We start from the raw sequence: 15,812 nt of genomic DNA on the forward strand, positions 1-15,812 counted from the left end.
TTTTAAAACGTACTCTCTATCTCTGAAATATATATTCAAAACTTACCGCATTTGAGCTTTACGCTTGACATCCTGCTTAAGAGCATTGATGGGTTCTAGAATTTCCGCCAACATCGGATGTTTTATATCAGCCTTACAAATGGGACACAAAGAAAAGCCAAACGTTATTCGTGGACCACTCCAACGTTTCTCCAAGACAGCCTTACAGCAATGAAAGTGGAAAACATGACCACATTCCAACTGAAAATAAAACAAGAAAATTGTATTAAATAATAGCACAATAGATTGAAAAATAAATAAATAAAAATAAGCATGTCTCATTTTATGAGCTTTTTAGGATATTTTCCAGGTTGGACCTGACGAGGCCCAAAAGAAAACATGTCTTTAATTCTTTTCAAATAAGTTTGTATTATAAGCACGGTTGCCACTTGAGCCAAAAATAATCTCTCAAAGTTTGGAGAAAATTTTACCAAAAAACTACCAAACAAAAAAATATTATTTTGCTAAATTTTATTTCTATAGAAAATTTTGTCAAAAAATAGAAAGTTTTGTCAACATTTTATTTCTATCGAAATTTTTTTTTAAATTTTATTTCTATCGAATTTTTTTTCAAATTTTTATTTCTATAGAAAATTTTGTTAAAATTTTATTTCTATAGAAAATTTTGTCAACGTTTTATTTCTATAGAAAATTTTGTCAAAATTTAATTTTTATAGAAAATTTTGTCAAAATTTAATTTTTATAGAAAATTTTGTCAAAGTTTTACTTCTATAGAAAATTTTGCCGAAATTTTATTTTTATAGAAAATTTTGCAAATGTTTTATTTCTGTAGAAAATGTTGGCAAAGTTTTATTTCTATAGAAAGTTTTGTTAAAATTTTATTTCTATAAAAAATTTTGTCAAAATTTTATTTCTATAGAATATTTTGTCAATATTTTATTTCTATAGAAAGTTTTGTCAAAATTTTATTTCTGTAGAAAGTTTTGTCAAAATTTTATTTCTAGAAAAAATTTTGTCAAAATTTTATTTCTATAAAAATTTTTGTCAAAATTTTATTTCTACAAAAAATTTTGTCAAAATTTTATTTCTATTTTGTCAAAAAAATGTTGTCAACGTTTTATTTCTATAAAAAAAATTTTGGCAAAATTTAATCTTTATTGAAAATTTTGTCAAAGTTTTATTTCTATAGAAAATGTTGGCAAAGTTTTATTTCTATAGAAAGTTTTGTCAAAATTGTATTTCTATAGAAAGTTTTGTCAAAATTTTATTTCTATAAAAAATTTTGTTAAAACTTTATTTCTAAAGAATATTTTGTCAATATTTTATTTCTATGGAAAATGTTGTCAAAATTATATTTCTATAGAAAATTTTGTGAACCTTTTATCTCTATAGAAAAATTTGTCAAAATTTTATTTCTATAGAAAATTTTGTTAAAATTTTATTTCTATCGAAATTTTTTTAAAAATTTTATTTCTATAGAAAAATTTGTCAAAGTTTTATTTCTGTAGAAAATTTTGGCAAGGTTTTATTTCTATAGAAAGTTTTGTCAAAATTTTATTTCTATAAAAAATTTTGTCAAAATTTTATTTCTATAAAAATTTTGTCAAAATTTTATTTCTATAGAATATTTTGTCAATATTTTATTTCTATAGAAAGTTTTGTAAAAATTTTATTTCTGTAGAAAGTTTTGTCAAAATTTTATTTCTGTAAAAAATTTTGTCAAAATTTTATTTCTATAGAAAATTTTGTCAAAAATTTTTTTTTGTTATAGAAAATGTTGTCAACGTTTTATTTCTATAAAAAAAATTTGACAAATCTTTATTTATTGAAAATTTTGTCAAAGTTTTACTTCTATAGAAAATTTTGTCAAAATTTTATTTTTGTAGAAAATTTTGTCAAAAGTTTATTTCTATAGAAAATTTTGTCAAAATTTTATTTCTATAGAAAATTTTAGCAAAAGTATATTTCTAGAGAAAATTTTGTCAAAATTGTATTTCTATGGAAAATTTTGTCAAAATTTTATTTTTATAGAAAATTTTGTCAAAATGTTATTTCCATAGAAAATTGTAGCAAAAGTTTATTTCTACTCCTATAACCCCTCTGTATTACTGTATATCCAGGGATCTATGGCCATGGGAACCAAAAGAAACCTTCTGTCCTAATATGTCTGAGAAACATTCCCAAATTTATGGAAATTCCTCACCTAATTATTTATTTAGTTTTTTTTTTTTTTGACACCTGAAGAAGCGGTTGATGCGTTCAGAAAGCATGTATTGAAGATACCTCGATCAGAGTGCCAAAGGTGCTTCGATAATTTCACCATTTGGTTAGGTTAGGTATAGTGGAGTCCGAACGGCGTTCCACATTGCAGTGAAACCACTTAGAGAAGCTTTGAAACCCTCAGAAATGTCACGAGCATTACTGAGGTGGGATAATCCACCGCTGAAAAACTGTTTGGTGTTTGGTCGAAACTGGGTTTGAACCCACGCCCCTGTGTATGCAAGGCGGGCACGGTGACTCCCATTGCCAAAATCAAATCTCTCTCTCTTAGAAACTATCTTCGCATTTGAACGATTCTTACCTGTATTGAGGGTGCACATGCCAGAGCTTCAACGAAGCATATCATACACATATCATCAGCATCTTGAGTCAATTTGGGTTCATTCAAACCATCGGCTACATTATTTTCACGTGCATGACAGACATGTTGCAAGCATGGCAAACATTTTTTCTCATTCACAACTCCGCCACAAACATGACCACATGATTTCGTTTTCAAACATGAATTGGCAGCATACTCCTGACATTGAGCATCGGCACAGACGTTGCCAATTTCCAAGAGACCCGAATTGCCAGTGATGCCACAGAAACGACAACGACCCACAGAATCCTGAGCTCCAGAGATTATGGTATGACTACCATCACGGAACTCAACCATACCCTTAAGAGTCTTCGAGTCGGCCAGAGCCAATAGCCAAAATAGTTTAGTTCGGCCACAAGACTCATGGAGTTCAACGCGTATGGCTTCCTCCTCCTCTTTGCATACCTGAAAGTTTTATAGATGGAATGGAATAACAATGTTCTCTCCAGCAATTCTTCTTTTAGTTCTTACCGTTCTCTTGTGAGTCCTTGTCTTACGATTCAAATGCAAAAAACGATCACAATCACCGCATAGAGAGCCACAACTCTCACATTGTATAATGGCCGAAGTTTCACCATCATCGTGATTGGTACACATGGGACGGGTATCTGAGATGGTCCATTGACCAGAGGACAGTTTCTCCACATGATCATTATCCAAAACACATAAACTGGCCAAGGCCAACCACAATGTGGCTGTCTTGACACAATTTTCTGGAGAACGGAAAATCTCATCTAATCTGGTTAGATTTAAAACAGCTTCTGCTATGGCTGCTTTGGTCATTTGAGACCATTTTTCACCCAATTTTCCCTAAAAAATACAAAAAACATTATAGACTTGTCATTTCTACTCAAACAACGCATCCCTTACCGTTGCCAGATCTCTAATCAGAGAAATTATACTCTCCGCCTGTTTGGTGGGTATGATTCCATTTAAAAACCATCTTTGATTGAGATTTTTAGTAGTCTCCTTTTTAACTTCTCTAGGCATTGATCTGGAACTTTTCATTTCCATAGCACGATCATATTCAAAACCATATTCTGGCCGAGAGAATGTATCCTCCGGTTCCACAGCAGCTTCCTCCAAACTCATATGCATTTTAGCAGGTTTAAGCAAATGTACCGATAAGTCCAAAGAGTTGTAGAGACGTATAAATGAGGGGGTTTTTTCCATATTGGATTTTCCACCAGCACTCTTAACCTTGACCTGTAATTGCAGGGATTTGGCTATGACAGCCAGGAAAATATCCAATAGACCCAAACTATCCATATCAAAATCGATGGCTATTTGATGGGCTATATTATAGTCAGATGGTGGCAAACGATGGACTCCTAAGATATCGGCAAAGGTGGCAGGTGATATTTCTGGTAAAATGCGTCTTAGTAAAGAGGTAACTTGACGCTGGACTCGATCACTGCCGGTATGGAGGAGACTTAGCAAATCTTTGATCAAACCATGTTGATGTGAGAGATATGAACGTCCCACTACACTTCCCGACAAAGCCAAAACCATGCTCAACATCTCAAAGCAATATGTGTCAGCTGTGCGACCCCTTTCCGAAGTGGCATCGGTCCTTGATTCTTGTCCGTTGGATCCTGTCCCATTAGGATCCCGCAATGAATTGGCCAAATTCACTGCATCCCAATCTTCTCTTGCTCGTCGAGCTTCCTTCTTAATGGCATGAACTATATGCACAATCACCTGTTTCTGGAGGTGGGATAATTTGCTGCGTGAAAATAAAATTCCCACCATATGCTCTCGTAGATCCAAAGAGTCAGCCAGTATTGAATTAGCACTAGTATCCATGCCCAAAGCATTTTGCGATAAACTCTTGCCAATAACACCAGCACTCTCATCATTAGTAGGCTCCACACTAATAAGCTTTCCGAAGACTTGTCCTAGAAAAGAGGAAGAAACCATAAATAAACTTTCCGGCTTCTCTACTCTAATACTTTGCCTTTAATTTTTCTCTCCCTCTCTCTATTTGGCTCACCTGTTATCAAACGAAATACTCTCAGAGTTTCTGCCTCACAAATTTGCTGTTGAATCCGCACTGCATTGGTCAACTTCATGTTGTACTTAAAGGCATGACCCTGCGAAGTAGTATGTCCGGCCAAATCATAAGGATTGGTCAACTGATCTCCAGATCCACACATTGCAGCGGGTAAACCGAGAATCTTAATTTGTCGCACACGCAAAGTATTCTCAGGTCCGGTAAATTCCAAGCGGAAATGAGTAAAATTATCATCGTTAATTTTCGTAGATATCCAAACACAAGCTTTGGCATCAACTTCAACGGATTTGATAAGGCTCGTATCGCCCAAAGACTGGCCGCCATAGAATGCTACCGATGACACCTTATTCTGTATATCACGACTATTGTCGATATGTATCAAGAGGATTTTACAGCAGTAGGTTAATTTATTCATGGAAATTTCCACAATTTTACTTTTATTGCGATCCTCCTCATCACTCTCCCAGAATGTCTCTGTTGAGTTGTCAGTCAACGATTCGGCCATAGCTTGACGCGAAGACACCGTAACATCAAAATGACCATTCAAATCACTGTAATAGATAATTTTACCACCAGCATCGGGCACCGCATAAATATCTTTGGCTAAGGCATCTTTGGTCTCAGCATCTTCGGGCAATCCAAAAACTCCAGGACTCTCATTTTGTTCATCGGATTTGGAGAGGATTTTCGATATGTTTCCAAAGACATGGGAACTATGGAGAAATTGATGATCGGTTTGACGGAATCGTATACCAAAACATTGGATGGCAATTCGTTGTAAGGGTGAACCCAAAGGTAAATGCAAAGTCAAATCCGCCACGGATTGCAAAAAGGTATGAAGGCTTTCGGTGATCATATGCGATAGGCGGCCACTGATTTGAGTATAAGAGACTGGGTGCTCTAGAGCTGGTTCCAATTCATCGAACTTTCCATCCAAAGGATCACTGTTTGTTGAACCACTTATAGTGAGCGATGAGACAAACCACCACATCAGATCATGCAGACAAACACTCTGTGTCACGGATCGAAGAAGCCAATTTAAGGCCTGCAGGGAATAATTGCGACACGTTGCTATACGCAAACTCCTTTTCATGGCACTTCGTAATTTCTTCAAATCATGCTTCTGAGTCATAAAAGCCATGGCTGGGCGTTGAATTAGAACATTTACTTGGCTGGCTGAATCAGCTTCGGAATTGTTCCTTTGATTTTGTTGCTTACTTCCCTCGAACTCGAATTTTCCATCTTTGCCTTCACTAGGCCCAGCATTGGCCATGGCATCACCTTCGATACCATGATGACTTTTTTGCACCACTGATGTAGCTATGAGCATGTGATCGGGCACTAAACGCCTTAAATTCTCCGAGGGATAACAAATCAAAAGAGAACCATCGGAATCAGTGGTAGAGTTGTTACGTTTACGGAATACCACCTTAGGATAATAGGGTTCCTCACGGAAATTCGTATTACTTTGTTGCAGAACAGCACCCCATCCTTGACCCATGGAGTAGCTACGATGAAATTTCGATAGAGTACCGGTGCTAGAAGTCATACAGCTGGGAGGATTGGGTTGATCAAAATTTCCTAAATCAGCTGATTCATACGATATCTCCGAGAGGGGCTAGAAGGAAATTTGAATATTAGCTTTTGTGCTAAGTGAAAGGACTCATTGGTAACTTACCCTATCGAAACCTCCTTCATTGGGACCCATGCCAAAAATTTCATATGGTAAATCATCTTTGTTAGCCGGACCAAAAGTTTCCAGACAGGCAAAAGTCTCGGGTGCCAACCAAGGTTGTTCAGGCGAACAAGAACCACCGGTAAAACTTTTACGCAGCAAAACATTTCCTATAGAGAGAGAGGTAACAATTACTTCCATTGCCTATTGTGAAATCTCTTGAAAAATATTACCTCCCAATTTCCCATTGATCCTTAGGCCAACACGACTGTGACGCTGTTGGGCTCCATCTCCTCGGCTAGTACTGGGTTTATTCATTTCGCCCATATTAAAATGCTGATGCTCTGCCACCACAGGCATTTGTTGGGGAGATCTTTTATTCGAACCCAAACCACTGGTCACATTTTCCGTTGGCAAATTCGAGACATTTGATGAAAGTTCCAGCAGAAATGTGGCATTCTCTCGCATGGTGTTATAAATATCGGAATTTGCTATCAATGTTGTGGTCTTTATGCCAAACAAGTTGAGTTCATTACAAGGACCTGCCGTATTGGTATTGTTTAGGTTGTTGGTATTTTTATTGGTCGATATGTACTTGTCACGGCAAGCATCACACATCAGGAACCAACTGGAAGCTCCCTTGCCTCCTTCGCCGCAGTTACCGGCCCAGCCTTCACAGAATATGCCTACACTATTGTAGCCCTTTCCCTTAGCCGATTTGCCACAACCGGGATGGACTATACGCATATGATAGGTCACCGGTATGGGTAGGAATACTTGACATATTTCACACCAGGAACCATCGTCTTTCTTTTTCTTGGCCTTCTTACTTTCTTTATCCTTGGGTGTGGTTTTCTCCTTCGAGTCCCCATTTGTTTCGCGTGAATTGAATTTTTCCTGATTCAAGGAATTCGATTGCACGATGTGGACACAATTCGAGCAAATATGCTCCCACAGATAGACCAGACTACGTAAGGCTGGTGGCAGGACGGTGACCACTTCGGGGAGAGCATGTAGTTTTTGCTTCTCACCCATATCACCTCCACCACTTGTTTCTCCTCCATCATTGGATAAACCTTTGCGATATTTCCGATTGTTAACCGAAAAGTTTCCACTCTTTGTCAATGTCTCCAAAGTCGAGGGTCTGATGTTCAAATAATTCCCAGCATTGGCCACCTCGACCGAATGCCTCTGCTGGGCCTTTTGCTCTTTGGATAAAGTTTGCTTACCATCGCCATGATCACGGCGGGTGACAACCGCGGTGCCTTCCTTTGGTAAATTGGGGTGGAATTTCAAGAAACTTGCACAAGCCATGGCATCGTGAACAATACCCTCATGCCATAGAAATGCTGCAAATACGGCTCGAATACTTTCGGCAAAAGATGGGGGCATGGCTCTTTTTATGGGACCCATAGTGGTTTTCTTTGCCGTCGGCAAGGATTTGAAGAAAGCATTTTGTGTGGCATTGTTAGCCGCCGAAGCTATCGGATCAGGCCAAATAGGTGGACTAGAGTTATCCGTACTGGCTGTAGAGTTTGTATTGCGAGCATCACCAAAGAGAATTTGATCCTGCACCGTCGAACCTCCACCCACACCTGTTGATGTTGTTGTTGTAGTAATTTGCAGTAGACTCATTTCATCTTCCAAATTTGAAATGTCAGACTCCTTTAAACCAACTCCTATCGAGTCCGTTGACGATGTTCCATTTGATGATTTCTTCGATCCCGCCACACGACGTGGCGAGTGTTTTGGAGTACTAAGCAATGCTGCTGTTTGGCTTGGAGTAAAATGAGTCTTTCGCATATTGGCCACATCAAAGCTTCCAACATCCATTTGCGTAGCCTCATCTTTGGCAGCACATCTTCCTGAGTTGCTGGAGTCGTGCAATGAGGGACTTTCAGAAGTTTCTGCCGAACGTCCACTATTACTGGCTGTATCCACACTCTTGTCTTCCGTTGGAATTTTAATGGGACTACAAGAGCGTTGTGCCCCGTTGCCATTGACTGCTTTCGTGTCTTGACCACCCATAACTCTTACAAGTTCCCTCACCGACACCGATGCTATTTCACCCACATCAGAAGGCTTAAAGGAATATTCTCTGCCTCCAGCATTCTGCTCATTATCACCCTTGAACCATTTTTGTAAAGCCTGGAGTTTTATGGCTCCTCCACCCACAACACCTGCTATGGCCGATCCAATGGGATTGCTGCCAGAAGAATTTCCCGCTGCAAAAGGATCTTCTTTTGGCTCATCTCCGCCAATTGACCCAAAGGGATGGGTCTGCTGTTCCCCAAGTGAATTCTTCGATTCGCTATCCGCACAAATAAATGGATTGGTTGAAACATGGGGAAATTCCACAGGTTTCGTAGCGTTGCTTGCAAAATCGAATACCTTCGCATTAGGCGAATCCACCTTAGCATTAGGCGAAGGCGTCTCTAGGGCTGCATTCACAGGTTCTAAATTATCCAAAATATCTCGCTGCCTATTGTGAGCATCTGGCATGGCTGGGCCCATAGGTCCTGGTGACATAGGTTGACTATCCATATTCAAATCGGGGCTTATGGTTTGCCTGGTTGCTGTGGGATTTTCAATCACCGGATGCAATAGGGTCTTGGCCAAATGCTGATTGTATTGTAAACACCAGGCTTCTGTGGGATACCAACCCATGGCACAATGCTGTCTTATAGACTCGGTGGAGAGACGTAACCATACACCATCATCATTTTCAATTTCATCTATAAACGAAATAATGCCATTCAATTTTATAATTCCCACCTGCTCTGATTGCAGGGTGGGATGTGATCGTATACGTAGACCAGCAGTATTCTCGGTATAGAATTTCCTTAGCTTATTCGGGGTGTGGTGATTTTTCATAACTCTCTTATGGGCTGGTGGTGGAACGCTACCCTCTTTAACCTCAACTCGATAGACTTCCTCCAGTAATATGCCATCTATGGTCACTGTCAGACAATAGCTACCCACAGCATTTGGTGTCCAATGGACACTGAATGTCCCATCTTCCATATCTTGGGCGAAAAGGGTCTCTGTGACTCGTGTTTGTATGGGACTATTGTAACGTAACTCCTCGAAGGAGTAATTGTGGTATGGTTTCATGAATGTAATGGCTTTGAAACACATTTTCTCCTTAATGGTTGGTTCATAATTTTGTCGAGGTGGTGGTGCCACACCTCCAAAATGACTATCCGTTTGTGATGCACGACGTACCTTAACATTGCCATTTCCTCCAGATCCAGTTGGAATTGCTTTGATTTCAACCTAGGAATGGGAATGGGAGAAAGAATGTTGAATGAAAACATTACAACTATCAGAGTATAAAGGAATAACTTGGTCATATCATGCCAAAGAGAATAGAGTCGACAAGACCCTTAAATCCTTGATCCTTAAACGAACATTTTAATGTTTAATCACTTAAGGAAAGTTTGAGTGTTAACCATTTTATGAAAATACACTGATATGTTCCACTTACCTTCAACTCGGGCACCACTATGGCATCCCCATACTGATCTCTTATAGTTACAGTAATTTGTGTTGGCCAACCATAACGTAATGCTTCAGTGATTGTATTCAACTCGCATCTACGGGGGGAAAACGTTTTGGGAACAGAAGAAAAATGTGGCATAGTTAAATGTTTGTAAAAGCAAAAATTTGGTCTAGCAAGTGAAATAAACGGAAGAGGATGGAAGCCATAGGCAAATACCACAACTTGTGGTAATTGAATATTGGGGAATATTTAATCCATACTTACTTATTGGGATCTAAACGTGGCTCCGGTTGTAGCCAAGCCGCTAATCGGGCTCCAGAAGAGCCTGGAGCACCGCTAATGAAATCTTTCAAGAATTGACGTTCATTGGATTGAGAGCTGCAATGAGAAAAATGGAAAAAATACAATTTAACTTTTTTCACATTTAATTATGTGTTTTTTGGGAAAATATTTATTATCGCTCTCAGCCAAGAGGATTAAAAATGCTAATGTTATTTTCAAAACTACAAAATAAATCCCAACATTCGGTAATTCTGCCAAGAGCTTAGGTAGAGATCTAGTTAATGATTAACATTTATGTTGTAAACAAAAAATACCACCATCATACACATATGGTCGGGCGGACAGTTGACTTTAACCCAACTACATTCAGAGGTCGAACAACAACAATGTGGCGGAATAAAAATGAATCCATACCTAGAGCCGAAGGGGAGGTAGCCACAACATACCATACATTGTGATAAATGTTTTTCCACTATCAGTTATTGAACCGCAATGCAGTTCACTAGGCAATGGATTTTATTTATCTACTACTGGCCTGTATTTGAAACATATGCATGGAAGAATGGTCGAGTAGAGTAAACCACACAAACTGATATGGAACATTAACTGGGCGAAATGCCGATTGACTACCTGTTATTTCACTTACAATTTCCAAAGCATGTGAAGTCATGTTTGCTTTTGATTTTTCCACAATGAATGGATGAATGAATGGACGCATTGAGCGGATATTCTTATTGTCTAGGCAATCGTTTCCATCCATATTAGCTCATATGCATTCTCTTTATTTGGAAATATCAGTAAATAATAAACAAACTTATCTGATGAGTAAGCCACGTAACCCTATGGGATTTCTATCAACTCCATGGGGGGAATTTTTTGTCAACCCAATAATTAAATGTAAATAAAGGAGCATGCAACTTTTTTCACATTTAGCAAAAAAAGTGCGTCGATTAATTGACCCAAATACAGCCGAGTTCCAACGAACTAAATTTGCTGTAAATAAAACATTTTTTTAATAATTTAAGCTACAAATAGTAGATTTTTACTATTTGGTATATTGTTAGAATTGGAGGTGTCTTGGTAGATATTTCAAAATATTCCCCACCAGCGTTGCCGTTTTGGTCCGATCGGACCAAAATTGGTCCAAAAGATTTCTAATTTTTAATTTGGTCCGATGGTCGGACCAAACGAAATTAGGCCCACTTTGGTCCATTTCAATCATAACAAAATTTTCTATAGAAATAAAATTTTAACAAAATTTTCCATAGAAATAAAATTTTGAAAAAAATGTCTAAAGGGTGATACGGTCAAAATTTGGTCAATATAAACTTGACGTATTTCTTTCAATTTTGCATTTAAAAAACTTGAACACCCCTCATTTTGAAGGTGTGTGTGTGTAGAATGTTGCTCCTATTTTGATTTTGGAATTCACTCTTCAGTTGTCAAAATGCCGTCCAAGCAAGAAGAGCAGCGTATCAAAATTTTGCTCGCGCATCGCGAAAATCCGAGCTACTCGCACGCAAAGCTGGCAAAATCGCTAAAAGTTGCCAAATCAGCCGTTACAAATGTAATTAAAGTGTTTGGGGAACGTTTGTCGACAGCCAGGAAGTCTGGATCGGGGGGAATCGAAAACCGGAAGCCGCTGAGACGACAAAGAGAGTTGCCGGTAGTTTCAAGCGAAACCCTAACCTCTCTCTCCGAGATGCCGCAAATAAGCTGGGTGTATCGTCTACAACCGTGCATCGAGCCAAAAAACGAGCCGGACTATCGACTTACAAGAAGGTAGTGACTCCAAATCGCGATGATAAACAAAATACGACGGCCAAAGCGCGATCCCGGAGGCTGTACACGACGATGCTGACGAAGTTGGACTGCGTGGTAATGGACGACGAAACCTACGTCAAAGCCGACTACAAGCAGATTCCGGTACAGGAGTTTTATACGGCAAAAGGAAGGGGAAAGGTAGCAGATATTTTCAAACACATAAAACTGTCAAAGTTCGCAAAGAAATATCTGGTTTGGCAAGCCATCTGTACCTGTGGCTTGAAAAGCAGCATTTTCATAGCTTTCGGGACTGTCAACCAAGAAATTTACGTGAAAGAGTGTTTGAATACACGTCTGCTGCCTTTCCTGAAGAAACACGGTTGTTCCGTACTGTTTTGGCCGGATTTGGCATCTTGCCATTACGGTAAAAAGGCCATGGAGTGGTACGCCGCCAACAACGTGCAGGTGGTTCCCAAGGACAAGAACCCTCCCAACACGCCAGAGCTCCGCCCAATTGAGAAATACTGGGCTATTGTCAAGCGGAACCTAAAGAAGACCAAAAAACTGCTAAGGACGAGCAGCAGTTCAAGGCAAACTGGCTTTTTGCGGCGAAGAAGGTGGACAAGGTGGCTGTACAAAATCTGATGGCAGGTGTCAAGCGTGAGGCCCGGCAATTCGGATTTGGAAGAGCGAAAGCCTAACTGAATATTTTTCCTGAATTTTATACTAATTGAACTTGAAAAAGGAATTTAATTTGATTTTTTAAATAAACGATTTCACCGATTTACATGCGTTTTCCCTTGACCAAATTTTGACCGTATCACCCTTAATAGAAATAACATTTTGACCAAACTTTCTATAGAAATAAAGTTTTGACAAAATTTTCTATAGAAATGAAATTTTAACAAAATTTTCTATAGAAATAATATTTTAACAAAATTTTCTATAAAAATAAAATTTTGGTAATTATTTTTGGCTCGAGTGGCAACCATGATTATGAACCGATATGGACCAATTTTTGTGTGATTGGGGATTGGCTATATATATAACTACAGATCGATATGGACCAATTTTGATATGGTTGCTAGCGACCATACACTAACACCATGTTCCACAGTTGAACCGGATCGGATGAATTTTGCTTCTCTAAGAGGTTTCGGAGGTCAAATCTGGAGAACGGTTTATATGGGGGCTATATATAATTATGGACCGATATGGACCAATTCTGGCACGGTTTTTATAGACCATATACTAATACCATGTTCCAAATTGCAACCGGATCGGATGAAATTTGATTCTCTTAGTGGCTCCGCAAGCCAAATCTGGGGATCGGTTTATATAGGGGCTATATATAATTATGAACCGATGTGGAGCAATTTTTGCATGGATGTTAGAGACCATATACTAACACCACGTTCCACTTTTGAACCAGATCGGATGAATTTTGCTCCTCCAAGAGGCTCCGGAGGTCAAATCTGGAGTAGGTTCTATATGGGGGCTATATATAATTATGGACCAATTCTGGCACGGTTGTTAGAGACCATATACCAACATCATGTACCAAATTTCAGCCGGATCGGATGAAATTTGTTTTTCTTTGAGCCTCCGCAAGCCAAATCTGGGGATTGGTTTATATGGGGGCTATATATAATTATGGACCGATGTGGACCAATTTTTGCATGGTTGTTAGAGGCCATATACCAACACCATGTACCAAATTTCAGTCAGATCGGATGAAATATGCTTCTCTTAGAGGCTCCGCAAGCCAAATCTGAGGGTCCGTTTATATGGGGGCTATACGTAAAAGTGTACCGGTATGGCCCATTTGCAATACCATCCGACCTACATCAATAACAACTACTTGTGCCAAGTTTCAAGTCGATAGCTTGTTTCGTTCGGAAGTTGATTTCAACAGACGGACGGACGGACGGACATGCTTAGATCGACTCAGAATTTCACCACGACCCAGAATATTTATACTTTATGGGGTCTTAGAGCAACATTTCGATGTGTTACAAACGGAATGACAAAGTTAATATACCCCCATCCTATGGTGGAGGGTATAAGAATAAATAATGAACTATGTTGTGAGAAACACGAATTTAGTATATCTTAATGCTTAACTTGTGTATATTTTGTCCTGTTTTTATTTAATTTAACTAATGTTAAATTGGCTTTAGTGAAATAGAGAGTTCACTTTTTTTTTTGAGTGTAGCTCGGAATCAATACCAAAATCGTAAGCGTAAAGGCAAAATCTTTGGAGCCGTGAAAGCTTTTTTTCAGTGTGGAATTAGATACCATTTCAACCATAGAAAATCCATTAAAAATTCGCGTTGATATCAACTAAAATTGACTTTAAAATTCACCCTTTTGAAGTTGAAAAGTCGATTTGATGTCAACCACTAAATCATATCAGTCCTTTCTCATTTACTATACTTTTTTAATAAAAGCACTATGTATGTCACAACAATAAAATATTTTTTAAAGCATGTTTCTTCAAAATTGAAAATTTGGTCCTCTGGAGGGAATTTTGGTCCGATTTTGGAAAAATTTTGGTCCAAAATAAAATTTCGTAGTGGCAACGCTGATCCAGAGATTAGAACCTTCTTTCAAGGATTTTGTTATTTGTTCCAAGCTAATTATGTGGCATTTATTTCATTTCATTAAGCAACATGGCTTTAAATATTCGTTACCCAGCTACAAATTATTGTAAATTTGTCGACCTACATGTATGTATACATTGAGATGAGTCTTCATAATTATATTTATGTCCACAGTTACTTTGCTTTATTTGCAATCATTACAAATGTTAATAACATTTATTTATTTTCCTTTATGGAAAATATGCACTTTTGCCTCAATTCAACCATAATCACCCAATCACAAGTCCATATACATATGGACATAGATAGATAGAGCCGCGCCAGTGAAGCATTCAACTCAGTTCATTTCGTTTTGAATTTTTGTCCGTCTATAACGACTGGACAATTTTCCTCCTCAATAGAATATAGAAATTTACATGATAATTATAACATTAATAACTTTACAAAAGTCGAGAATAAAAAAAAACAACAACAAAACAGAAAAATGATAGAAACAAATCAAACACAAAACATTGGCTTTCAACAAACTTGTGGGGGGGGGCTGTAGTCACCCGACTGTCAATAAGTCTGAAATCTATGTGGAAGGAATGGAGAACAGTGTGGGAGAGAGGGAGGTAGGCAAACTTATTGTTTTGTAATGACCCCATCAGCTTATGAATGTAAGTCGTTCATCAGCGAACTGAAATCAAGTACAACATTGACTTCGGCTGTAATCACAATTCTAAATTCAGATTTAGATGCATCCCATCAGCCAATTCGTCCCCCATTCAAGTGCAGATGCTTTAATTGTGACTTAATGAAGAAAACACACAAACACAAAAATCTAAATGCGGATGCATTTTGATAAAGTTTTAATGCTTATGTATTACAACAGCCAATGGGGTGTTTGAAATAAATTGAAACATTAGATTTTATAAAAAGTAGAATTATTTAGTGATATGAGATTAAAAAAAAAACATTTTATGATTTAAATATATTCTAATTTATAAATGAATATTTAAATATACTTTTGTTTACACTACATTTAGGCAAAAAGGCTTTGACTTAAACAAAAAAGAAATAAAGATGAAGATGTATCGCCTATACTCAAAAAAAAAATATTTCCTAAAACGAAATAAGTTTTAAAACACAGAGTTAAGGAAAATTTCTCTAAAATAATAAAATTTTATAAACTTTGTTTAAAAATTAACTTCATTTATTTTGGGTCACACATCTTTAAAATCTGCGCCTCTCCATTAAATTAAGGGTACCTTTTCTAAATCAAACAAAAAACACATTATCGATTTATATAAATATTTATTAAATTCACTTAAAGAAGGTTTATATGGATC

General features: G+C 37.6%; 1 protein-coding gene across 1 annotated transcript in view; it reads right to left on the minus strand.

Moving 5' to 3' along the window:
* The window catches only part of hiw (MYC binding protein highwire), a 153,735-nt gene that overhangs the window by 966 nt on the left and 136,957 nt on the right, over positions 1-15,812 (minus strand). The window contains exons 19-27 of the mRNA XM_075303121.1: positions 10,097-10,210; positions 9,818-9,926; positions 6,564-9,606; positions 6,334-6,500; positions 4,635-6,273; positions 3,512-4,539; positions 3,113-3,451; positions 2,582-3,046; positions 47-240 (exon numbers count right to left, since the gene is read on the minus strand). Of these exons, the coding sequence (XP_075159236.1) occupies positions 47-240; positions 2,582-3,046; positions 3,113-3,451; positions 3,512-4,539; positions 4,635-6,273; positions 6,334-6,500; positions 6,564-9,606; positions 9,818-9,926; positions 10,097-10,210 (7,098 nt within the window). The remainder of the gene's footprint in view (positions 1-46; positions 241-2,581; positions 3,047-3,112; positions 3,452-3,511; positions 4,540-4,634; positions 6,274-6,333; positions 6,501-6,563; positions 9,607-9,817; positions 9,927-10,096; positions 10,211-15,812) is intronic.

This window comes from Haematobia irritans, chromosome 3 (assembly GCF_050003625.1).
Source record: "Haematobia irritans isolate KBUSLIRL chromosome 3, ASM5000362v1, whole genome shotgun sequence".
Lineage (NCBI taxonomy): Eukaryota > Metazoa > Arthropoda > Insecta > Diptera > Muscidae > Haematobia > Haematobia irritans.